We start from the raw sequence: 26,290 nt of genomic DNA, 5'->3' as shown, positions 1-26,290 counted from the left end.
GCGTCCGTCCAAGGCGTTAAGGCAGACTCTGCACATGGTGACAGCTGAGCCGTGTCCAGCCCTGCTTGTTCTAGAGGGGAAACCAGGGGTCTGATGGTTTGTTTGCTTCCTGCAGCCTTGCACCTGTCCCTGCTGTTCTCCCCAGAGCAAGGCTTGCTTGTCTTCATCCACAGATCCCTTGGCATCGAGGAGGTACGTTGGGAAACTTTCAATGTTTAAAGAAGTGTTGAAATAGTGCTACATGAATAGCATGTTGTGTTACTACACAGAATGTGTTTTGGTTTTTAACATTACAGTTTCGAGATTGCAGGGAAGAAGCATTGAAGTTTCTCTGTGTCTTCATGGAAAAAGTGGGTGACAAAGTTCATCCTTATGCCTCTAATATTGAGGTAGGAAAATAATTTCCTAAAGGTCTCTGCTGAATGAGTGAAACAATTCTGGTGGGTCACATACTGTGACAGATTCACAAACTACCCTTCAACCAGCCTCATCTCCCTTACTCCCTTATGAGAGATGAATCACAGAGTCACACAATGTTAGGTGTTGGAAGGGACCTCTAGGGATCATCAAGTCCAACTGCCCTGCCAAAGCAGGATCACCTAGGACAGGCCATGCAGAAATGCATCCAGGTGGGTTTTGAGTCTCCAGAGAAAGAGACTCCACAGCCTCTCTGGGCAGCCTGTTCCAGTGATCTGTCACCCTCCCCATAAAGAAGTGTCTCCTCGTGTTGAGTTGGAACCTCCTGTGTTCCAGTTTGTACTCATTGTCCCTTCTCCTAGCACCAGGCACCACCAAAAAGAGCCTGGCACCTTCATCTTGGCACCTGCCCCTCAGATATTTATAGACATTGAAAAGATCCCCTCTCAGCCTCTCTTCTCCAGACTAAACAGCCCCAGGTCTCTCAGTCCTTTGTAGGAGAGATGTTCAAGTCCCACAGTCATAGCTCTCTGTTGGACTCTCTCCAGCAGATCCCTGTCCCTCTTGAATTGGAGAGCCCAAAACCGCACATGGTATTCCAGGCATGGTCTCACCAGGGCAGAGTAGAGGAGGAGGAGAACTTCCCTAGCCCTGCTGGACACACTTTTCCTGTTGCACCCCAGGATACCATTGGCCCTCTCTTGGCCAAAATGGCACACTGCTGTCCCGTGGTCAACTTGCTGTCCACCAGCACTCCAAGGTCTTTCAAATTAGTAGCTGCATATTCTAAGGAGTTATAGTACAGAGACAGAAAATTTGCTGTATGACTTCTATTTCAGAAGTCACTGTCTTTGCTTTATCTGGGAACTGTTACTATACAAGACAGGGCTGCACTGTTGTCTGTGAAGCCACTTCAAGGACTGAGAATTTTTGTTGTTTTAGTCTTTTCTAAAAAGTCTTAAACTTGTTAGGAATAGATACTTCAAAGAGGTAGAATCATAGAATCAATAAGGTTGGAAAAGACCTCAAAGATCATCAAGTCCAACCTGTCACCTAACACCTCATGACTACTAAACCATGGCACCGAGTGCCACGTCCAATCCCCTCTTGAACACCTCCAGGGATGGTGACTCCACCACCTCCCTGGGCAGCAGGTAAATTAGTACATTAATATCTCTGAATTCTCTTCTCCACTTACCAGTATTATAATCTCTATTTTTCCTTCCTACCTAGAAAACTTGTATTAGTGTTTATACAAAAGAGAGAGCAGCAAAATGTAAAGTCTCAGCTCTGGAACTTCTGATTCAGGTAAAATGCATTTTATAAATCTTGTTTCTAGAAAAAGTAGAACATCTGTTGTGGTACTGTAGTTGTGCAGAACACCTGTAGCCCAAGAGAATTGTGCTAGTGTAATATTTGGCTGTTGGTAAGAGATATGTCTTAAGAACAGATTGTCTTTGCTATTCCTCCAGTAGCTTGGTTAGATGTGAGCATGTCCTTCATCTGCAAGAGCAAGGCATGGTTGTTTGGGGGGGCAGCTGCAGATCTTCTGTCTCCCAGCTTGTTATGATTCTTTAAGGAGTTGCAGTTCAATTGTATTCTTACTTTAAAAATACTATATATTAATACATAGTATAATACACTAGACAGTGAAACATGTGGAGAAGGGCTTTTTTCCATAAGTATTCTTACTCTATGGGGCAGTAACTTCCTAATGTGCTTCCTTAGAATGCACTAGACCCTTGTTTTGCAAATGCTTTTGCACCTACTTAGCTTTGCTTAAGTAAGAAAACCAAAACTCCCTTCTGAGTTACTCTGCATCAGTTTTTCTGTCAATGGGCTTGGCTTTACAGCAGCAGGGAGAAACGCAACATGATAAAGACTACTGCAGATTTGCTAAGCCTGTGCTCTTGGAACTTTTTTATATACATCTACAGAGTATAATTATCTTTCTATAGTTGTAGAAGATTACTGTGTAATATGCATCATATAAAGTAAGAATTCTAAGTGGTGCATTTACACGTATGCAGGAAGGTAGTTTGTTGTTAAAGGAGATTTCATGTCAGTACTTTTTTCTGGAGCTGTTACCATAAATCTATCTCATTGAATGGCATACTGAAGGTAAGCTATTATGTATATTAGAATAGAATAGAATAGAATAGAATAGAATAGAATAGAATAGAATAGAATAGAATAGAATAGAATAGAATAGAATAGGAGTGGAATAGAATAGGAGTGGAATAGAATAGGAATGGAATAGAATAGGAGTGGAATAGAATAGGAGTGGAATGGAACGGAATGGAATGGAATGGAATGGAATAGAATAGAATGGAATAGAATAGAATAGAATAGGAGTGGAATGGAATGGAATTAGAATAGAATAGAATAGAATAGAATAGAATAGAATAGAATAGAATAGAATAGAATAGAATAGAATAAGAGTGGAATGGAATAGAATAGAATAGAATAGAATAGAATAGAATAGAATAGAATAGAATAGAATAGAATAGAATAGAATAGAATAGTATTAACCAGGTTGGAAAAGACCTTCAAGATCATCAAGTCCAACCTATCACCCAACACTATCTAAGCAACTAAACCATGGCACATTAGACATACAAACTGTGGTTTTGTCTAAGCCAAGTAGGATTATGGTACTAATATTAATGATTTTCCTGACTTCCTTTCTTTTCAATCTATCTTAGTTGCTCCGCAGCTTACGACATTCCTGCCTGATGGAAGAAATGAAAGTTGGGGAGATATTTAACAAATTTTATGGTGAACTTGCCACCAAAAGTAGATCTCCTGACACAGGTAGCCTTTAGTTTTTCTGTCAGTGCCCTTTGCTATATCTACACTTGGGTTTTGTTGGTTCATAGCCCCTGGAAATGTGTAATTGTCATCGCCATGGGAAGCGTGTTGAACAATGGTAGCTGTTGTAGAGCTAGAAAAATTTGTCCAGGTCTTCTGATCATGACCATGCAGCTTCTTAGCAGAGCTATATGTATATAATGAGCCATCAAATGGGAGAAATTATATAATCACATTCAGTGATGGCACTTCATACTCAATTTAAGCACTGGTCTGGCTTAGGATTCCTGACACAAAAGAGTGTTTGTATCCCTAAGCTGTAATTATTAGTCTCTGAACGCCTAAACCTGGAAGTAATTCCATCTTTCTTGTTGTTAACCAAGTTGACTTTGCTTTTCTCTTGGATTTTTATTTTTGTTTTCCAGGTTTAGTGCTAACCTGGTCTAGCTGATCCTTTTAGAGTTACTCTTATACCTGTTTTATAACAATATCCAGGCATGCCCCTATAACAGTGAGCCTTAAGAGTAGTCCTGGTCCCTCCAGTGGGTGGGCCTGTCAAAGTTTCTGTAAGCCCAAGCTCAGTTCTAAAGGTCTCTGTAACTTTATTCCAACCCTGGACACTGTTGTCTTAGAGCTGCTGTTTTAGTGTCATAGTTCCTGCACTGGCTGCCCCTGATGTGAGCTCATCAGTTCCTGCCTTGTGTATGTTGTTTGTAATGTTAAACACAACAACATGAGCTCTAGTTTGGTCATCTTGGCTGGTTACAGCTGAGAGCTTGGCTTTACAAGTCTAACCCTCACCAAATTTGCTGTGCCTGTGTAGAACCCTTTAGTCTGAACGCAGGCCTAGGAACTTCTGCTGTTGGCCTTAACCCTGATGATACTTAAAAGAACCAGCACAACCTCCAGGCCAGTAGAAGCTTGTATTAGTTGTAAATGCTTCCTCAGTGGATATGGCCTTTATTAATCAGTTTTCTAAGCCACAGTTGAGAAATGTGTTTAATTTACTACTGTGAGAGAAGGAGGCATCTCACATCATGATAAGGATGTATATATATATGTAGATGTAACTCATAAAGAGCTGTCTTTCCCACAGGCTAATCACCCATTAAAATCAAACCCTCAGGGCTGGTTTTTCTCGAGGTTGGAAGTTACATAAGAGTTGCAATAGAAATGTCCCAAGTAATTATTACAGTAAGTAATGCTTAATCATTTTAAATTCCTTTCTAGTATTGGAGAAGATTTATGAGCTGTTGGGAGTTCTGGGGGAGGTCCAGCCTAGTGACATGATTAACCACTCTGAGAAACTATTCCGAGCTTACTTGGGAGAGCTTAAGACACAGGTAGGGTTGGTGTTTCTTTTCAGCCTCTTGTGTTGCTTTGGTTGTTTGGTGTTTCTTTTCAGCCCCTTGTGTTGCTTTGGTTGTTTGCCCTTTGGTGTAGCACTGTAGGTTGGGATATGTGTTTTAACTAGGAGAGTTTGTAGGGATCTAGCTGGACAGTCATCAGTGCTTCCCTAAGGACTGTTGATGTTTTGTGTTCTCTGCTTCTGAGACGCTTTCAAAGTCAAAACTCAAGGCCATCAGTGACAGTGAATTTGGTGTCCCTGCCCATGGCAGGGGGGTTGGAACTAGATGATCCTTGTGGTCCCTTCCAACCCTGACTGATACTATGATACTATGATACTGTGAGAAAAAAATGGTTCCTACATTGCAGCAGCTCCCAAGAAAAGTAACATTGCCATGCACTGATAGTTTATGCTTTGGTCTCTACTAGCTGCAAAATCCTTGCACTTCAGGGAAATAGCACAGCTCTGCTGAACTTCACTTTCCTGCTTCCTCACTTCTAAGACATTGATGTGTGTTATCCAGTGGTTGCTCTTGGAGTATAGTTCATGCTTGCCAGAGGATTTCTTATGCTTCTGTAGTTAAACTCCCAAATGTTATCAAACTTCTGAGCAGGAAATGTCTCTGTGGACTTGTGTTCATAGAGGCAGGTGCTAACATAAGTGTGTTCTTTTGGAATATGGAATTTATTCTACACTTCTAGGACCTGGGAAACCTTGGTGTTTGTCTTAACTTGAGAGTGAATGTTTTGTTAACTCCCCCTTGTTTTTCAGATGACATCAGCTACAAGGCCACCTAAGCTGCCTGTTGTGGCGGGGTGCCTGAGGGGACTGGTTGCACTCATGTACAACTTTACCAAATCCATGGATGAAGGTAAGTTCTTGTTCTATGTGAAAGCTATCCAATTTGATCTGCTGTGAACTCAGAATGAACATTTCCCCACTGGCAGATGGTTTAGGCAAGATGAAGGTCTGTCCCTCTGCGTGCTGTCTGTCCCGATGTGGACTGCTTTATGATGTGTTTCTGCACATAAATGTTTTCTGGGGTGCAACAAGAAAAGTATGTTCAGCAGGGCTAGGGAGGTTCTCCTCCCACTCTGCTCTGCCCTGGTGGGACCACACCTGCAATACCATATCCAGTTTCAGGCTCCTCAATTCAAGAGAGACAGGGATCTGCTGGAGAGAGTCCCAACAGAGAGCTATAAGGATGATGAAGGGACTTAAATATCTTTCCTGTGGAGAATGACTGAGAGACCTGTAGCTGTTTAGTCTTGAGAAGAGAAGGCTGAGAGGGGATCTGATCAATATTTATAAATGTCTGAGGGGTGGGTGTCAAGATAAAGTTGCCAGGCTCTTTTTGGTAGTGCCCAGTGACAGGGCAAGGGACCGTGCGTACAAGCTGGAGCACAGGAGCTTCCACCTCAGCATGAGGAGAAACTTCTTTGCTGTGAGGGTGACAGCACTGCAACAGACTACCCAGAGAGGTTGTGCAGTCTCTTTTTCTGGAGACTCAAAACCTGCCTGGATGCATTTCTGCATGGCCTGCCCGAGGTGATCCTGCTTTGGCAGTGGGATTGGACTCGATGATCCCTAGAGGTTCCATCCAACACCTACCATTCTGTGATTCCTTGATTCTGTGAAGGGCTATTTTCTAACCACAGGTTGGGTGGCTGAGAGAGCCACTTTGGAGCTGGAATGGAGTTTATACAGAGGTGTGGTTCCCTTTTAAGGGGTGTGTCTGTTAAAATATCAGTGTGCAGGAAAGCCATGAATATAGATGTACATTTTCCCCACATTTAAGAGTATTTCAGGAAAAACCATCTCTGCCTCTTCAGATTAATTATGTAATGCTTTCCAATACTTCTTTTTCATACCAAGCTCTGGACAAAAATATCTTTGTCTTCACTCTCCCATTTGTGTGTCAGTAAGTGAACTACTCACTGTTGGATTGTTTCACAGATCCTCAGACTGCCAGGGAGATCTTTGATTTTGCAATGAAGGCAATCAACCCACAGGTAAATCTGCCGCCTGTTAAGTGTTCCACATAAATGAATTAGTCCTGGTGAAGAGCAGCTCATCCGTGACAAACTTTTTCTGGTGTTACAGGTTGATCAGAAGCGATACGCAGTGCAACTAGGTAAGGTTGGGAATCGTTTCCATTCACACTGAGGTGGTTACCATTCAATGGTGTCTTCTATCTGGAGCTGTTCATTCTCTGCTGGCTGTGTTCAGATAGCTCTAGACTTCTTAGCTGATTAAGTAGCAAATCCAACTTTAAGTTGGAATCTAAAGCGTATTTGGTTAAACTAGGCAAGGTCTAAGCAGCTTATGAAGAGCAGCATCGTGCTCGATGCCATTTACCCCTCTGGAGTAGTACAAAACCTCAGTATGAGAAGGGAAGCATAGCAGGAGTAGAAATAAGAGGGAGGTAGGAAATATGGAGAAAACAGAAAGTAGTGGATAGGGTTAAAGTTTGAAAAGTAGGAAGAAAATGGGAGTTTCACTGGAAGAAAGAGAAGGAAATTGGGACAGATGAAGTTCATAAAGGACAGGAGAAAGAGCATCCTTGTGAATTGTGTGATCAAGTAGTATTATTTGTAACCAGTGGAGTCTCTTTCACTATTAATATAAATTACTTCAAGACACAGCTGTGCTTTCTGTGATGGTGTAGATTCAAAGAGAGGATTGTGGAGTGTTGATTTTATGCTTAAGTTCTTAATGTCTGGATACTGATACTGTAATGATTCTGAATACTTGTTAAACCCTCCAGTCCTGGCAGATACATCTGCCTGAAGTCCTAATGTGGACTTTTATAGTCTGGTCTTGGGAAGTGGAATGTGCCTGGGCTTTAATGAGAATTGTGTTTACATTGCAGCTGGTTTACAGTTGTTCAGCTGGCATGCTGCTCAGTTTGGTGCCTTGCTCCTGGACCACTATGTCTCCCTCTTCGAAGCAATGTCTAAGTGGTGTGGCCACAACAATCCCGAGCTGAAGAAAGCCAGTCACTCTGCACTAGATTCATTCCTCAAGCAGGTATGGAGACTTCACTGGCATCTCTGAGACTAAAGCAAAGTCAAATTTCTTGAAGTAGTGGGAATGCTTGGTGCTTGGAAGTTCAGTGAATCTGTTTAATAAACAATTATTTTGTTTGATGTGCTTTGTGTTACAAGCTAGGTACCTGCTAAGACTTACTATATTCTGTTTTTGTGGCTTTTTTTCATCTTTCTGGAAGGACTGAACTATTTTTGTCTGCTTTACAGATTTCTGTAATGGTAGCCAAGGATGCAGAGCTGCACAAAAGCACGTTGCAGTTCTTCATGGAGCAGTTCTATGGAATCATCAGGAGAATGGATTCGAGCAGCAAAGAGCTGTCCATCGCCATCCGTGGATATGGGCTTTTTGCAGCAGTATGTGCAGGGTCTTGCTGCTACTGCAAGTTGTGGGCTTAGTCTGCACACAACATCAGTGATTGATTCAGGTTCAAGGCAGGGTTTCTTCTACTGCCTAGACACTGAAATAACTGTAAATACTTGTAGTTCTGCAAATGATGAATAATCTAAATGTCAAAATTAAGGCAGACTGGATTCAGCCGTTAGCCTAGCTCTCATGGTCTGTTACTGCCTCAGGCAGTCCATTCTTTTTCCATAGCCAGTTCCCTGTTGCAATTCCTGACTGTAACTTGATTCCTGGTGCCTTTTCCACAAAAAAAAAACAGTTTTTGACCTAGCTCATGCTAAATGCTGTGATTAATAAATCATGCTATAGAAACCTGTAAGCATTCTTACATGCCCTCTAGTACTGTTTGGGATGCTTTCTACTTGTTCATCAGTTTAGGATTAGTCTTTGTCCTCTGTGCAGTTTGTACCCAGCTCAATAAAAGTTCAGAATTTGGGCTTCTGGGTTAAATGTTAAATAGCAAGATCTTGTGAAGGGGGATTGGTTAAGCCACACTAAAGTAAGTCACTTACTCCTTTAATGCAGCTTGATCACCATGTAAGTGAATATTAGCATCCCTAATGCCATGTGTATGATATTCACAGCCAAACTGTGCTTTTCAGGCTGGATTTCAAATTGTGTCAATAGAAGTTCAAATGCCTTTAATAGTAAATTACACTGCATCTGTGAACCATCATTATAGCTCATTGCAGTTACCATGTTTCTCATATGTGTAGCAAGTAAAATACTTGAAGTTAGTTTATTCAGATGTAAAGACTTGCTGGAAGAAATGGAAAGATAATTATTTTATGGTTCTTGCCTGGTTTTCATGCTACAGAGTTTGGCTGTACAAAGCTGCTAATTCAGTGTTTTATTTTCTCTCTAAGCCCTGTAAAGCTTTGCACTCTGAGGATGTTGACAACATGTATGTTGAGCTCCTTCAGCGCTGTAAGCAAATGTACCTGACAGAAGCAGAAACAATAGATGACCATATGTATCAGCTCCCAAGCTTCCTCCAGTCCATTGCAAGTGTGATAGTCCATTTAGATACAGTAAGTGGAGGATTTAAAGTATCAGTCATTTTTTTCTATGCAGCTATGGATAGATAAGGAGGTAGAAGCTGTGAACTTACCTATGACCGAAGGTGTTTCTTTATCTGAAATACAATGACATTTACCTCCAGAGGATGGGAATAATATCAGGAGAACACTTTATTTGATTGTATTTGGATAAAGAAAATGCACTGAATATGGAGCATAAAATTCAACAGTGCATTGCAGTGCTAACCATGCTAGCCAAAAGTGAAGAGGTCTTTACTTTATTTTAGGTGAAGCTATTGATTTGGACTTAGTCCTACCCTTTATGTGATTGTACCACTCTATACCTGCTTTATTTGTTGGTATTGATGCTTAGCATCTTCTCTGAGGCTGATACTTCAATTTTCCTCTGTGTTCTAATGAAGGCTTTCTGGATCCTAGCTGGTGCTGGGAAATAAGGTTGGTGCAGAGGAGAGGCTTTCAATTACATTCGGTATTCAAGGTGCTAAGGATGAAGAGGTTATTCTGCTGTGTTGCTATTGTTTGACTAAATTGGTACTTGCCTAATAAGCTTAGGACTGGTTCCACTAAGTTCATAGTTTCATTCAGGGTTGGAAGGGACCACAAGGATCATCTACTTCCAACCCCCCTGCCATGGGCAGGGACACCCCACACTAGATCCGGCTGGACAGAGCCTCATCCAGCCTGCTCTTAAACACCCCCAGGGACGGGGCCTCGACCACCTCCCTGGACAACACATTCCAGGGTTTCACCACTCTCATGGTGAAGAACCTCCTCCTCACATCTAGCCTGAATCTCCCCACCTCCAGCTTCATTCCATTCCCCCTAGTCCTATCACTACCTGATATATTCAGGAACTGCTTTCCATGATGTGTTCCAAGAAGCTTTCTTACTCTGTTTTGTTTGGGGTTTTGATCTGGTTTTAGGTTTTGTTGGTTGTTAGGGGTTTTTTTTTGTGTGTGTTTTGTTGTTTGGTTGTTTTTGTTTTGTTGGGGTTTTTTGTTTGGTTGTTTTTAATAAGTAAGATTAATTCACTTGCTGATCTCCTGTTCGTAGATCAGGTCATGATGTAACAAAATACCTTGCTTGAAATAATTAATCCTATTTTTTCACATTGATACCACATTATAATCATTGTCCATGTGTGATGGGTGGTTTGGTTTTATTTCTTCTAGATTCCTGAAGCATACACTCCAGTTCTTGAACACCTGGTTGTGCTGCAGATCAATAACTTTCCACAATACAGTGAAAAGATGCAGTTAATCTGTTGCAGGTCTATAATCAAGGTATTTCTAGCCCTCTCAGGAAAAGGTCCTGTTCTCTGGAGTTTTATCAGTACAGTGGGTAAGTCTGTGATATTAACTGCTGTGGTTCTGGGGAGGTTGTGAGGTTTAGGGTTGGATTTTTTCCCCCCTGAACTGATTAACTGCTTCTGAGAGAGATATGTAGATAGACATTTGGAGTCAAAAATCAAGCTTTTAGTTTTTCCCATCTTCTACAAATGGAGGTTCAGGGTTCTCATCATGTTAATTTTCAGTATCCATTGTTAAATCACCTGGGGAATACTTCTAATGACTGTTTGGGATAACAGAAAGGCTGTCATTGAAGGCAGGAGAATGTTTTGTGATAATCTGAACAGAAGACTTACATTCCTGCTCTGAAGGATTGTCAGGAGAAAGGGATTTCACAGTGCCTTTTTCATAGAATCATAGAATCAACAAGGTTGGAAAAGACCTCAAAGATCATCAAGTCCAACCTGTCACCTAACACCTCCTGACTACTAGACCATGGCACCAAGTGCCACGTCCAATCCCCTCTTGAACACCTCCAGGAATGGTTATTCCACCACCTCCCTGGGCAGCACATTCCAATGGCTAACAACTCTCTCTGTGAAGAACTTTCTCCTCACCTCGAGCCTAAACTTCCCCTGGCACAGCTTGAGACTGTGTCCTCTTGTTCTGGTGCTGGTTGCCTGGGAGAAGAGACCAACCCCCTCCTGGCCACAACCACCCTTCAGGTAGTTGTAGACAGCAATAAGGTCTTCCCTGAGCCTCCTCTTCTCTTCTTCACTGAATTTGAAGTCAGGGAGAAATCATAACAGGATTAAGGAAAAAGCAGGAAGAAGAAAGTTCCCAACTGGTTCCCTGTGAAACATCCTAAAGCTTTGGGTCTGGTTTTGGAAATACTTGTCCTTAAAGAAAGGTTTGTGTTCCTCTGCCTTTCCCTCATCCTGACAGCAAACAGAAAACTGGTTTAGTTCATTGCTAATGTGATATGGGTGCTGTGTCTTTTTAAGTCTGCTTAGGCAGTACTTTTGTTTGTTTGTTTCAGTGCATCAGGGATTAATCAGAATCTTCTCCAAGCCAATCCCATTTTCAAAGGTAATATAATTGTTTCACCATAGGTTTTCTTCATGCAGATCTCTAGAGCATACATCCATGCATCCCAGTTCTTGAAGATCTAGCTCAGTAGCAGGGCAAGGCCCAAAGAAGCAAAGATAGTGCTCTGCATTTGGAGTTGTGACTCAGTTGTGATGGGTCTCTGGTCACTACATCTGCTCAGCATAATGAAGATGTGTCTCTTGTACTGAACGGGGAAAAAAATGACAGGAAGCTGACTTGTCCTCTGCAATTCTTGTTTGTTCAGGTTGTTTGCAACAAACCAGGCTGCAATTAAGGTCATCCAGCTTTCTTCTAGGCTAACAGATTTTGGAAACTTTGGAAGTTTCACTGAATGTTTGTGTTAAGGGAGGATTTTAAAGCTGTTTTACATCCTGTGTAGCAGCACAGCGATGGATTTTCTCTAAGGGACCACCGGAGGAGCTGTAGAGATTTTTGCAAGGACCTTGTTATGTGCTCTTTTCAGATAGGTTATGTGTTAAACCCAACCATTTCATGTTCATGCTTGTACAAGTAATTTTACATTATGTTTAGCCTGATTACACTGAGATGAAATTGATTTTCCATGTAGCAGCCTTCCTAGTGCTGAGCTTGTGTTTGTAGCTGAAAAGGTGTTGGTAACATGCCCATGCTTTGGCTTCTGCTGAGCAGTGCTGCACAGCATCAAAGCTGTCCATCCAGCATTTTCCCCTCACCAGTAGGCTCAGTGGTGGGCAAGATCTTGGTAGGGGACATAGCCAGGACAGCTGACCCAAAGTGACAAAAGGTATAGTCCATACCACATGATATCTACTCAGCAATAAAAGCAATAAAGAGCAGGAGGGGAGGGCATTTATTATTTCTCTCCTGGAACAACTGCTGTGTGCAGTGAAGCACCACTTCCTGGGAAGTGGCTGCACATTGCCTGCTGACGAGAAGTGGAGAATAAATCTTCTGCTTTGCTTTGCTTCCACTCACAGACTTTGCTTTGGCTTTATTAAACTGCTTTAATCTTGACCCATGGGGTTTTTTTCCATGTTATTTTCTGCCTTCACTGTCCTGCTGAGGAGAAGAGTGATGGAGCACCTTGTTGGGCAACTGGTGTCCAAGCTAAGGTCAAGCCACCACAGCAATGTTTCTGAAAACTGTTGTGTCCTTTCAGAATTTTTTGGGACAAGAGACTTCAGGGTCAGAAGAATCCCTTGAAGCTGGAGAGTTTGGGACAGGCAGATCGAAAGTACCAACATATAAGGACTATCTGTATCTCTTTAGAAGTCTACTGAACTGTGGCACAATGAAGGTAAAAGCATATTTAATGTGGAAATACAAAAGGAAACACAATCCTGAGTCTTTTAGCTGCTTTTCTAACCCTAGCCATTTTCAAAGAAGATGTGAAAGAACTGCCTCCTGGTTTTAGTTGGATTTTGTGGCTGATTAGTGAATGAAACAGGGATTAATTTAGGCTTCCCTAGCAGCTGAGAAACATCTGAAGATGGATTTTCTGGGACATTCAGATCTTGGTAAATTCAAGAAACAATTTTCAGTGGAGTTTTGAAATGTGAACCTCTTTCCTCCTACACAGGAATGTGTTTTTGAAGAGGAAAGCTTTCTTACTGATTCACCACTGCAGTCCCTGAATCGCTTGCTGTATGATGAATTTATCAGTTCTGTTCTGAAGATTATTGAGAAACTGGACCTGACTGTTCAGAAACTGGGTGTTAATGAGCAGGTGAGACCTGATGGCTTGTCCTTTAACTCCTGCTGTTGTAGGGGAAATCAAACCCACGTTACCTGTTCTGTTTTCATTATGCTGAGATAGCTCCTTGCAGTGTCCTCAAAGTAACATTAATACTAAAGTGAATACTGAATATTGCATTACAGTGCTAGGAGATGGAAACATTTGAATCAGTAGAAGATCACAATCTGTTATTTTGCACTCCCTGCTCTGGCATCTGGTCATTTTAATTTTTCTGCTTGCTTTCTCCTTTAAAGCAAGCATCCCTTATTATTTCTTTGAATTGTTGATGTGTCAATTACTAGTCCCTTTCCTGTGTCAGACCAGCTAGAAGAAAGAGAAGAGACAAACTGTTTATCTGGATAAAAAAGTTCATAGGTGCACTGAATGGTTTGGGTTGGAAGGGACTTCAAGATAGTCTAGTTCCAAACCCCCTGCCATAGGCAGTGATACCTTCTACTAGACCAGGATGCTCAAGGCCTCATCTAACATGGCCTTGAACACCTTCAGAGGGGAAGCATCCAGGACCTCCCAGGGCAACATGTTTATTTCTGTATTGTCACAGATCCAGTGATCTTGCTTCAATATTTGTTTTCAGGATGAAAATGAAGCTGACAGTGCTTTGGTTGAGCCTTCTTCTGATCCTGCTTCAAACCTTCGGCCAGCGAAGCCAACAGACTATCTTGCCTTTATCAATCTGGTGGAATTCTGCAGGTATTAACATGGTTTGATGCAATCTGGAATTTGCAAAGCAGTTGGAAGAAATTCAAAGTGGGATTTATTTAAGATGCCTGTTTCTGACTCAGGCTGATACACCATGTTTCAAAATGCAGAAGGTGATTGGGAAGGGGACAACAGATTGTGTGCTTCAGACAGCAGGTTGTAGGCAGAAAAACAGAATCACAGAATGTTAGGGGTTGGAAGGGACCTCCAGAGATCATCCAGTCCGATGCTCCCTGTCAGAGCAGGATTACCTAGGGCAGGTCACACAGGAACACATCCAGGAGGGGTTTGTAAATCTCCAGAGAAGGAGATTCCACAGCTCCTCTGGGCAGCCTGCTTCAGTGCTCCATCACCCTCACAGTAAAGAGGTTTCTGCTCATGTTGAGGGGGAACTTCTCTGTGTTCCAGCTTACATCTGTTGATCCTTGTATGCTAGAAGCATATGAGGGGCTTTTAGCTCAGGTTTTTGTAAAGAGTACAGGAGACAAGACATTTCACTTCCATTATTTGGGTGCAAACATCTTTCAGTTTTCTTTGTAACCATCTTAAATACTTCAGAGGCCTGAAATGCAGTCTTCATGGAGGGGTATGGGGCATGCAGCGAAAGGTGCAGCACGGTTTGCCTGCAGAGGTGCAGCTGATTTCCCCTGACAGTACTGCAGTCTTGGTAGTGAAATCTGATCTGTGAGTGTGTGTGTTTGCAGACATTCAGTGACAAGATGTAATGAGAAAGAAATGGCTTTGTGCTGGAGAGCAAACCAAAGATCTTCCTGTGCTTGCCTCAGAAGGCAGTGTGTAGTTGTTTCCTCGCTGTCTTTGGAGCTGCTCTGTGAAAGCAATACTTCCCTGTTTTTTACTGCCTTGAAAGTTTGGGGGGAAAAAATGGAACAAATATTTTATTATTTCTTTCTTTTTTTTATCCTTGTATGTTTTCCATGCATCTGGTTTAGAGAGATACTGCCAGAGAAGCACGTTGAATACTTTAGCCCTTGGTTATATTCCTTTGGTTATGAGCTTATTACACACTCCACGAGACTACCTCTGATTAGTGGATTCTACAAGCTGCTTTCTGTTGCAATGAAAATTGCCAAGAAAATAAAATACTTTGAGGTGAGATCTCTTTTTCCCAGTGGAAGGGTAACATTGCTTTAGTGATGGTGTAGTTATTTATGTAGTCTCTTTATGTGCTATGGAAAGTAGTCCATTGAAAGTGTTACCTAGCTGTTTCAGATGTTTATAGCATTTTATGCCTTCATAGACACAAGCAGATACAAAGTCAAAATTTGGACCAGAAGCCCAATTTCTGAAGAGACAGGTCCATGTGTAATGCTCTTTCAGAGCTGAGTGAACAGAGGCATGGGAAATGCTTTTGCAGTGCAGGTGGCACAGAGGATAGTGTGCATATCAGGAACAATCTAGCCAGAGCAGCAGAGACACCCATGGGCTAGTTACTTGGTTTCTGGGGTGTACTCCTATTCCACTCACTGGTTTCCACAGGAAATACAATGCTGTATTGGTGGGGCCACCGTTTGTGATGTGGAAGCTATTTTAAAGTGACTGTGCTTCATCCCATCATGTGTGTAGCACACCACAGAGCCCAGCAATGTCCCTGCCACTGCTGGTGATGGCACCAAGTGAAGCAGATCTGGGAATGCACTGGTGTAGATGCTTGTACTGTAGATGATGTTGGGGGCTGCCCTTTTCTTACTCCACTAGCATTCTGTCTTGCCACCAGGTCATCCACTACTAGGGGTGTGTTTTGCTTTCATGGTTTGTTAGCTGGGTGGACACAGAGAAAATGAAGGGCCAAAAAGTTATTTTTCAGTTATATGTATCTTGCTTATTTGGGTATTATTAAGTGCATTCCAAAAAGCTGACCCTCAGTGTTGTTAAAGTTGGCTTTTAGGCTTTGAGTGAACAAAGGTGCATCTCAGGTTTTCACTGATGGCAGCTTCATATTGGACAGTGATGTGTGTATTCTGAGTTGAATCTGTGCTTCATATTCATCCTGTCTGCTACATTTCTGATAACTCTTGACTTGTGGCTTCTGCTTGGTAGGGTGTCAGTCCAAGGAGCCTCAAAAAGTGTCCTGAAGACCCAGAAAAGAAGTCTTGCTTTGCACTGTTTGTAAAGTTTGGAAAAGAGGTAAGTGATTTCACTGGTTAGCTTTCTTGGTTTGAATATAAGCAAACATGACACAATCAGAATTTACCTTCTGAGGAATCTTGCATGTATGAAAGAGGTATTCCAGCTCTTTGAATTATGCAGCCTAGGGGTGGATTAAGATCTTTTTCTGTCTGATTTTTTACTTAATGTCAGAAGAGGTGTGCTGATCTCCTGCTCAGATACAAATGAGAAATACTTGCATAATGGTACATGAAATACTATCTGATCACTGCCTGCAGGTGAGTGGGGTTTCATTATTGGCTTTGAGTTGGGTATTTACATAGATATTGATACAGCAAAATCAAGATCTGAAAAGGTTTATGATTGTTCTTGCTCTGTTTTATCTGAACTTCAGGTTGCAGCAAAAATGAAACAGTATAAGGATGAGCTGTTGGCATCCTGTCTGAATTTTTTGCTTTGTTTGCCACATGACATCATCATGCTTGATATCAAAGCATATATTCCTGCACTGCAGGTAGGTCAGTCTGATGTACAGATAACACTTTGTCCTGGTTTTTTTTTGGTAAAACATAGAACAATTCTGGAGCAAGGTTAGTAGCCAGTTGAGCAATTAAGATAAATAGTAAGCTTTGTACAGTTTTCAGTGAGATAGAATAGAAATGATCTGACTTTCTGGATAAACAAGTAAATTGTCAGCATTTGCTTTTGCACTAAGCTGACTCAGTGCCTGTGTTGCCATTTAATATGTGTCTTCTGTACTGCTCTGGAGTGAGGTGCTAAGCTGACAAAAGTTATGAAGAAGGAAGAGGTACTGTATGCTAAATGCTTTTAGATGTGGGGGCCTTTACCATTAAATACAATAATACCATTAATAAAAGTAGAAGGCTGATAATGTCCAGTTCTGGGCCCCTCAATTTAAGAAGGACATTGAGACACTTGAATGTGTCTAGAGAAGGGCAACGAGGCTGGGGAGAGATCTTGAACACAAGCCCTGTGAGGAGAGGCTGAGGGAGCTGGGGTTGTTTAGCCTGGAGAAGAGGAGGCTCAGGAGACTATCTTGCTCTCTACAACTACCTGAAGGGAGGTTGTAGCCAGGTGGGGGTTGGTCTCTTCTCCCAGGCAACCAGCACCAGAACAAGAGGACACAGTCTCAAGCTTCAGCAGGGGAAGTTTAGGCTTCAGGTGAGGAGAAAGTTCTTCCCAGAAAGAGTAATTTGCCATTGGAATTTGCTGCCCAGGGAGGTGGTGGAGTCACCATCCCTGGAGGTGTTCATAAAGGGATTGGACGTGGCACTTGGAGCCATAGTTTAGTTAGTCATGAGGTGTTGGGTGACAGATTGGACTTGATGATCTCTGAGGTCTTTTCCAACCTCACTGATTCTATGATTCTATGTTTTTCCATTTGACACACAGAATGCATTTAAGCTGGGCCTCAGCTGTACCCCAATGGCTGATCTGGGACTGGATGCTTTGGAGGAGTGGTCGGCTCACATCCCCAGACATATAATGCAACCTTACTACAAGGATGTTCTACCTCTTCTTGATGGGTATTTGAAAACCTCTACCTCTGCAGGTACATACTGGCAAAAAAAAATTGTTACCTCTTAAATTGAGGAGAGAGGAAAATAGTTGTTTCATAGCCTGAAGATGTGGAAGTGACATACTGCAGACTTGTCTACATTGTGCACTTCTGTCGCTGGAACAATCTAATTTACACCCCAGAACTTACCTTTTTCTTAGAGTTATTTGCTACTGCCAAACAGTCATTAATTGCAGCCATTCTATATGCCACTTCTCTGTGATTGTGCTTTGTGTCTTTGAATCAGCTTAGGTTTCACTAACACTTCTTTCCCTTCATAAAGTTTTTAAAGGAAAATAATTGTTACAGCTTAAGAACGAAAACAGGCAAAAGCAGAGGAGGTGTTTTAAAGAAACTCTTTAAGTAGGTGCAAGAGGTGCTGGTACAAAAAACTAGTAGTAAAATGCTTTTTTTGTTGTTGTTGTTGTTATTATTCATCAGCTGAATCCCAGGAGAACTGGGAAGTAAGGAAACTTTCTCGAGCCGCCCAGAAGGGATTTAATAAGGTTGTGATACAGCGCTTGAGAAAAGCAAAGACTTCTTCATTGGTAAGAACATGGTTTCTCTTTAGACTTACATGTCTGTTAATCACTTCCCACTGTTTCTCTTTCTTTGTTGCATGCAGAGTTTTTTTCTGAGGGTTAGATCTTCCTTAGATCAGTTCAACATTGTAACTTTTACTTGAGACATGGCAGCTGAAAGCCTACAAAATGTCATGAAAATGCTTTCTAGTTTTGCCCTCTTTAGTTTATTGAACCAAAACTGTTGTCTTGTTTGATGTAGTTGCTCTCCTTACAAGTTCTTCATCTTATCTTCTTCATCCATATGTTAGTAAGAGCCATAAAACCTTCATCTGCTATGTAAACCAAGTTACTTCTCCAGAGAAGTTGACTCCTCACTAATAGGAATCTGTCGAAATATTTAGGATGAAAATCCCTCCTTGGAAGCAGTAAGGACTAGAGTGGCACGGCTCCTAGGGTCTTTGGGAGGGCAGATCAACCACAACTTAATTACAGGTGAGTGTCCTGTCACTGCAAATAAAAGTATTTACATGCTTCTGCTCTCTCTTGAAAGCAGATTTCAGTGAGGTCTCAACATCTTCTGGCTTCAGGACTGTCTCCAAACCTACCTGTGTTGCAACTGCACAGGCTGCAGTTAGTATTTCCATGTGGTGACTGAACAGCTGTTTGGATGTGCAAATAAAACCAGCCTTCTAACACACCTCTGGTGCTTGTAATCCAGTGATTCATAGAGCACAAACACCATATGGCACTCTCACTGAAACTGGCAGGTTGCAGATATTTTGACAAGGCTATGGAGGGACTTGCTCTATGCATATTATACATGGCTTATTGTTTGCTTTGGTCTTTTTCAATGCATTAGCTACCTCTGCAGAAGAGATGATGAAGAAATGCGTGTCCTGGGACACTGAGAAGCGGCTGAGCTTTGCTGTGCCATTTGCAGATATGAAGCCTGTTATCTACCTGGATTTATTCTTGCCTCGTGTGACTGAGCTGGCTCTTTCTGCAAGTGACAGACAAACAAAAGTATTGATGTTTCTAATGTGCCTTTTTTCTCTTTTTTTTAATGTGATTTGATAATTACTGCATAAAATGCCATCTTCCTTGTTAAAGACTTGGTTTGATTAACTCGCTGGTAGCGATGTGCTTCCTTGAGGCTCATTCATGATGACCTTATTCTGAGAGCTTAAAAGCTAAGGATCTCAAGTTTCAGTGGGCTCTGTCAGACAGTATTTATTGTGCTTTGAGAGTTAACTCATAAAAATGAAAAATTTGAACTGGTTGATCTGCAGTGGTGTTTGGCCTCTTCCTCATGCCTAGCCTATGAATTTGAGCTCAGTCCAGCAGAGCACGTAAATGAATCATAGAATGGTTTGGGTTGGAAGGGACCTTCAAAGGTCACCTAGTCCAACCCCCTCTGCAGTAAAGAGCGGCATCCTCAACTGGACCAGATATTTTGCTGCTTTGCTGGATTAGGATGTTGATCATAGAATCATAGAATCAATAAGGTTGGAAAAGACCTCAAAGATCATCAAGTCCAACCTGTCACCCAAGACCTCGTGACTACTAAACCATGGCACTAAGTGCCATGTCCAATTGCTTTTAGAACACCTCCAGGGATGGTGACTCCACCACTTCCCTGGCAGCACATTCCAACAGCTAACAACTCTCTCTGTGAAGAACTTCTTCCTAACATCCAGTCCAAATTTCCCCTGGTGCAGCTTGAGACTGTGTCCTCTTGTTCTGGTGCTGACTGCCTGGGAGAAGAGCCCAACCCCCTCCTGGCTACAACCTCTCTTCAGGTAGTTGTAGAGAGCAGTAAGGTCTCCCCTGAACCTCCTCTTCTCCAAGGTAAACAATCCCAGCTCCTTCAGCCTCTCTTGTAGGGTTTGTGCTCAAGGCCTCTCCACAGCCTCGTTGCCCTTCTCTGATATCCCAGGATAGTCCAGAACAGAGGGATCCTTGAAAACACAACGCTGGGTGATTCATCTAGTGATGAGTTTTCTCCATCTGGAAAATGACTGCCCATGACAGAGACAAGAACGCTGGGAGAAAGGCCAATTAGAATGTGCATAAATTATTTCCATGGGCATTTTCTGTTCCTGGAACAGTAATGTAGCATAGGTTGGAGTGATTTCTCAAGTATGTCCTTTCTTGAGACTCACTCTACAACTACCTGAAGGGAGGTTGTAGCCAGGAAGGGGTTGGTCTCCTCCCAGGCAACCAGCACCAGAACAAGAGGACACAGTCTCGAGCTGCACCAGGGGAAGTTTAGGCTGGAGGTGAGGAGAAAGTTCTTCACAGAGAGAGTTGTTATCCATTGGAATGGGCTGCCCAGGGAGGTGGTGGAGTCAGCATCCCTGGAGGTGTTCAAGAGGGGATTGGATGTGGCACTTGGTGCCATGGTCTAGTCATGAGGTCTGTGGTGACAGGTTGGACTTGATGATCTTTGAGGTCTCTTCCAACCTTTGTGATACTGTGTGAATCTGCCCTCACAACTTTGTCTTGGCTGTGAAAGTAATGGATGCATAACCATGGGGATTTTCAAATTTCAGGTTGCAGCATGTGAGCTGCTGCACAGCATAGTCACCTATATGTTGGGGAAAGCATCTCAGATGCCAGAAGGACGTCAGGGTCCCCCACCCATGTATCAATTACATAAGAGAGTATTCCCGGTGCTGCTTCGCCTTGCTTGTGATGTAGACCAGGTAATCAGATTCGTTTATAAACATTCCAGCTTGTTTAAGATACCTCCTCATGTGGGAATGAATTTATTGTTTGATTTAGAAGGTATCCTGTTAGAAGTTACCCCAATGTGTTGCCTTTTCCCCCCACCCCCCACCAAATATAATGTGTTTTGTAAAGTGAAATTCTATTTTAGGAATAGTTTTCCAGGAGTTTGGGGATGAAGGCTTTGAAAAGTCTTCAACAATGGAGTGCAATTCAGAAGTGCCTCAGAGGAATGTACAAACACATGAAGGTTTCAAGATTGAGGTTTTGAGGTTCATTCAGAGTCTGTGGTTCTAGCTACTCTTTATTGCTGTGTTTAATTTCTGTGTTTTCCTTGTCCTGTAATAAATTAATCCAAAGTGAAGCTGTTTATTTCAGTATGGAATGAGTGCAGGGCTACCAGCTATCAGAAGAGCTTTTGGGAATGCATTTGTAGCTGCCTCCTGGATAGTTAAGGGTAATACAGTTAATTGAACACCTGAACTTGGTGTTTCTCCCTCTTTACACAAAATGGAATAGAATAGAATAGAATAGAATAGAATAGAATAGAATAGAATAGAATAGAATAGAATAGAATAAGAATAGACCAGGTTGGAAGAGACCTTCAAGATCATCACATCCAACCCATCAACCAATCCAACCCACCTAAACAACTAAACCGTGGCACCAAGCACCCCATCAAGTCTCCTCCTGAACACCTCCAGTGATGGTGACTCCACTACCTCCCCAGGCAGCCCATTCCAATCACTCTCTCTGTATAGAACTTTTTCCTAACATCCAGCCTAAACCTCCCCTGGCACAGCCTGAGACTTGTTCTGGTACTGGCTGCCTGGGAGAAGAGACCAACATCTGCCTGTCTACAACCTCCCTTCAGGTAGTTGAACCTGAAATTGCAGGTCGTGCCTTTTCAGTCTGGTGTTTGCACCTTGGCATCTGGGATCTCTTTTTAGATCTAAGGGACTTTGTGTTCTGTAGCTGTTACCATTTTAGGTGAAACTCCTTTTGCTGGCATGTGGCTGAACATAAACCATTGGTAAATGACATCTGGATTGTTCCAACCCCCTGCACGCTGTACTGTAATCATACATGTGTGTATGTGTGAGTGTATTTAATGGTTCCTTCCATCAAGGCTTACTCTGACAGCATGCAGCCAGGTGTAACAATAGAATATGAAGCTGATTATTGGTTTTATAGACCCCTTTTCCAAAGAAGTACCAGGTTTTGTTCTTGCTTATTTTGAAGAGCATATTAGCAGAGAAATTTATCAATCTTAGAAGTGCATCTGGTGTTTGCTCTTTCCAGGTAACAAGACAGTTGTATGAGCCTTTAGTGATGCAACTCATTCACTGGTTTACCAACAACAAAAAATTTGAGAGTCAAGATACAGTGGCATTGCTGGAAGCTATCTTGGTAGGTCATAAACCTTTCTTCTCTTTTTCCTGTCCCATGTGACTATTTTTAAGTGGCATCACTGTTCTAGTGTAAGAACCAGGAGCACACAGGCAGGGTGTAATGACTCCTGATTTGTCTGGAAGAAGGAAAATGCTTCATCATTTTAAATTTCATTTTTAAATGACCATTCAATATGAACCAAGACATTTGGCTATTTCTTTGACATACCCAAACTGCAGATGTAGCATCTTTAGAGTCTTCCTAGGAATAATGAAGCACTCTTTTTATCTTCAGTGTATACATGGGACTGCTGAAATACATTCACCCCCCACCGCCGGATGAAAGTTACTTCAGAGGTGTGCTTAATTTTTCTCTGCCTCTCCTTTCACCAGGTGCAAAAGCTTTAACTGTAAAACTGGCTTTTGCACTGAGCTGAGGTGGTTGGAGGCAAGGTAGGTCAGGAGGTTTTGCAGTACTTTGTATAAATGCAAATCAGTCTTGTCCCACCGCTTCTGAAGCAGAGAAAACTGGCCCATCAGAGAATGAAGTGACTTAGGCAAAATTGCTGGCTGAGTAGGAGCAGAAATCCAGATCTGTGAGGCCTAATCCCCTTCTTTGAGTGCTGGGAATTCTGACCTCTTCCCTTGGACAGTTGTATTTCTGAAGCTTTGTTATTTCTGGGAAGCTGTGAGTGCAGCTTTTTAACTTGGAAATAGTACTCTGTAAATGATCTATTCCAATACTGCAGCAAGACAGTGGTGTGCTGCTTTTTGCATTCTTGCAATGACCTAATCTTGTGGCATTTCAGAGTGGAATAGTGGATCCTGTTGACAGCACTTTGAGAGATTTCTGTGGTCAGTGTGTACGAGAGTTTTTGAAGTGGTCTATTAAGCAGACAACACCAAGACAGCAGGAGAAGAGCCCAGCAAACACCAAGTCTCTTTTCAAGAGGCTGTATAGCCTTGCTCTTCATCCCAGTGCCTTCAAGAGACTGGGTGCAGCCCTTGCTTTTAACAGCATCTACAGGGAATTTAGGTGAGCCAACAGAGATTTCATTGCTATTTTTCAGAGTTTAGATGTGGGGCTTTTGTGCAAATATTTTGTGCAGTTTTATCTCTGCAGTACTGTAATTTGTTGTTTGTTTTTTTAAATAGAATCTCTCAGTGCTTCCTCTACTCATATTTCTCATTAATTTGTGTGTGTGTGTTTGTTTGTTTGTTTGTTTTTTAAAGGGAAGAAAATTCTCTGGTGGAGCAGTTTGTATTTGAAGCCCTGGTGGTATTTCTGGAAAGCCTGGCCTTAAGCCATACAGATGAGAAGTCATTAGGTGAGTATTAATTAATTAACTATCAGCTGAAGAAAAAAAGTCATCCTGTTGAGTCTTGGATTAAAAGACTGCTGTAACTGTAGGAAGAGTAAAGATTTTGAGCCCAGGAGGAAGAATCTTTTCACATTTGCAATGATTTACAGTTTTACAGTAACACTAAAAACACTACTGGTGCTTCTCATTTCTTCCTGGGAACGTTTCCAGTGAATATAGAATATAGAATAAACCAGGTTGGAAGAGACCTTCAAGATCGTTGTGTCCAACCCTTCAACAAATCCAGCCCACCTAAACAACTAACCCATGGCACCAAGCACCCCATCAAGTCTCCTGAAAACCTCCAATGATGGCCACTCCACCACCTTCACAGGCAGCCCATTCCAATGGGCAATCGCTCTCTCTGTATAGAACTTCTTCCTATCATCCAACCTAAACCTCCCCTGGCGCAGCCTGAGACTGTGTCCTCTTGTTCTGGTACTGGCTGCCTGGGAGAAGAGACCAACCTCCACCTGTCTACAACCTCCCTTCAGGTAGTTGTAGAGAGTGATAAGGTCACCCCTGAGTCTCCTCTTCTCCAGGCTGAGCAATCCCAGCTCCCTCAGTCTTTCCTCATAGGGCTTGTGTTCCAAACCCCTCACCAACTTTGTTGCCCTTCTCTGGACACATTCCAGCAAGTCAACCTCCTTCCTAAACTGAGAGGCCCAGAACTGGACACAGTACTCGAGGTGTGGCCTAACCAGTGCAGTGTACAGGGGCAGAATGACCTCCCTGCTCCTGCTGGCCACACTGTTCTTGATGCAGGCCAGGATGCCATTGGCTCTCTTGGCCAACTGGGCACACTGCAGGCTCATGTTCAGCCTACCATCGACCAGCACCCCCAGGTCCCTCTCTGCCTGGCTGCTCTCAGCCACTCTGACCCCAGCCTGTAGCTCTGCATGGGGTTGTTGTGGCCAATGTGCAGAACCCGGCACTTGGATGTGTTAAATCTCATGCCGTTGGATCTGCCCAGCTGTTTTCTTAGCTACATGGTGTGAAAATTCAGCTCAATGATTATTTTGTAGTCTGCTCTTTTGTAACAGACAGAATGCTTCAAGAATTGACATTTCTATACATTCTCTGCAGGATTCTCATCATCTTGTAGTACTCTTTCCTGGCTGCAGTATGTAGCTGTGTGAAGAATCTATGACCTTTTCCACAGTACTGATGATTCTTCAGTAAACCTGCCTGCCTGTTGGTTGGGCTTTTTTATGCTTTAACTTTCACCAATTAATTGTAATTACAACATAAACCCACAATCTGATGTTACAAAGCTCTATTTCATTCAGAGAAACAGTTCAGGATATGATAGAAGTGGCCCCAAAAGGAATATTGATTGGGTAGGATTATTGTCACAGTTGTAAGCATGAGCACAGAAAGCAGAATACACAGTTCTATAGCAGAGGCCTCAGGGCTGGCTAAGGCCATGTTGACCTCTCTGCTGTTTTATGATTTTGCTCTGTGCCCTTGAAAATTTTCCTGTGGAAGTAGAGTAGTGGAGCTGGTAGATGTATCCTGTGTGTAAGTCTCTTGCACCATTTGTGTATCTAATAGAGTCATAGAATCAGAATCAATAAGGTTGGAAAAGACCTCAAAGAGCATCAAGTCCAACCTATCACAGAATCACACAGAATCACAGAATCACCAAGGTTGGAAGAGACCTCAAAGATCATCAAGTCCAACCTGGCACCCAAGACCTCATGACTACTAAACCATGGCACCAAGTGCCACATCCAGTCCCCTCTTGAACACCTCCCTGGGCTGCACATTCCAATGGCTAACAACTGTCTCTGGGAAGAACTTTCTCCTCACCTCGAGCCTAAACTTCCCCTGGTGCAGTTTGAGTCTGTGTCCTCTTGTTCCGGTGCTGATTGCCTGGGAGAAGAGACCAACCCCCTCCTGGCTACAACCTCCCTTCAGGTAGTTGTAGACAGCAATAAGGTCTCCCCTGAGCCTCCTCTTCTTCAGTTACTAGCATTTACATGTTGATGTCAATTCTCTGTTTCTCACAGGCACCACTCAGCAGTGTTGTGATGCTGTCAATCACCTGAAGCGCATAATCAAGCATAAAGCTCCTGCTCTGAACAAGGAAGGCAGGCGCCGGGTACCACGGTCAGCAGTTTGCCTTTCTCAAACTTATTCATATTGCATTTTAATGAGCAACATGTGTAGTTCCATTCAGCACTGAATGAGGAATCCATGCTGTTTCTGTTACTGATGCAGATCTGCTGTATCTGCTGGGAATTACTGGACACCAGAGGATCATGATGCTTGTTCTTTATCCCAGCGTGATGAGCTTGCTTTAGCTTGGCAATGACAGGCAGAAAAAGAAATGCCTGTGTCCCTTCCAGCAGTGTTTATGACCATGTTATCACTGGTGCTGCAAAGCACTTGGAGGAAAGTCCTTTGAAGTCCTTCTTAGTCCTCTTGGGTCTTAGGAGAAGTAGAACAAAGTGCAACAGGATGATCAGCAATTAAAGTGGGGTAGCAAAAAAGGTGGGAGAAGCAAGAACGGCTTTGGTATTGGACTGGATGAAACTCTGAGTCACCTGGTCTGATCACATAGCTGACCCTGCTTTGAGTAAAGGTTGGACTAGAGACCTTCTGAGGTCCTTTTCACCTGAATTATCGTGTGATCCTAAAGAAACAGGCAAGTGGAGTCTGAGAATTAGCTCACTG

General features: G+C 42.6%; 1 protein-coding gene across 1 annotated transcript in view; it reads left to right on the top strand.

Moving 5' to 3' along the window:
* Positions 1-26,290, top strand: part of PRKDC (protein kinase, DNA-activated, catalytic subunit) — a 99,022-nt gene that overhangs the window by 572 nt on the left and 72,160 nt on the right. The window contains exons 2-29 of the mRNA XM_068158794.1: positions 116-192; positions 297-389; positions 1,651-1,725; positions 3,123-3,231; positions 4,459-4,571; positions 5,348-5,447; positions 6,533-6,588; positions 6,680-6,710; positions 7,449-7,606; positions 7,834-7,980; positions 8,896-9,060; positions 10,242-10,410; positions 11,398-11,447; positions 12,607-12,744; positions 13,027-13,173; positions 13,778-13,893; positions 14,853-15,012; positions 15,961-16,047; positions 16,424-16,543; positions 17,443-17,602; positions 18,050-18,156; positions 18,534-18,624; positions 18,992-19,155; positions 20,685-20,837; positions 22,162-22,269; positions 23,060-23,286; positions 23,484-23,578; positions 25,624-25,723. Of these exons, the coding sequence (XP_068014895.1) occupies positions 116-192; positions 297-389; positions 1,651-1,725; positions 3,123-3,231; positions 4,459-4,571; positions 5,348-5,447; positions 6,533-6,588; positions 6,680-6,710; positions 7,449-7,606; positions 7,834-7,980; positions 8,896-9,060; positions 10,242-10,410; positions 11,398-11,447; positions 12,607-12,744; positions 13,027-13,173; positions 13,778-13,893; positions 14,853-15,012; positions 15,961-16,047; positions 16,424-16,543; positions 17,443-17,602; positions 18,050-18,156; positions 18,534-18,624; positions 18,992-19,155; positions 20,685-20,837; positions 22,162-22,269; positions 23,060-23,286; positions 23,484-23,578; positions 25,624-25,723 (3,316 nt within the window). The remainder of the gene's footprint in view (positions 1-115; positions 193-296; positions 390-1,650; positions 1,726-3,122; positions 3,232-4,458; positions 4,572-5,347; positions 5,448-6,532; positions 6,589-6,679; positions 6,711-7,448; positions 7,607-7,833; positions 7,981-8,895; positions 9,061-10,241; positions 10,411-11,397; positions 11,448-12,606; positions 12,745-13,026; positions 13,174-13,777; positions 13,894-14,852; positions 15,013-15,960; positions 16,048-16,423; positions 16,544-17,442; positions 17,603-18,049; positions 18,157-18,533; positions 18,625-18,991; positions 19,156-20,684; positions 20,838-22,161; positions 22,270-23,059; positions 23,287-23,483; positions 23,579-25,623; positions 25,724-26,290) is intronic.

The sequence above is a fragment of the Melanerpes formicivorus genome, unplaced genomic scaffold, assembly GCF_026170545.1.
Source record: "Melanerpes formicivorus ecotype bairdi unplaced genomic scaffold, bMelFor1.0.p_v2 SCAF_42, whole genome shotgun sequence".
Lineage (NCBI taxonomy): Eukaryota > Metazoa > Chordata > Aves > Piciformes > Picidae > Melanerpes > Melanerpes formicivorus.
This window is presented reverse-complemented; position numbering and strand designations above follow the sequence as displayed.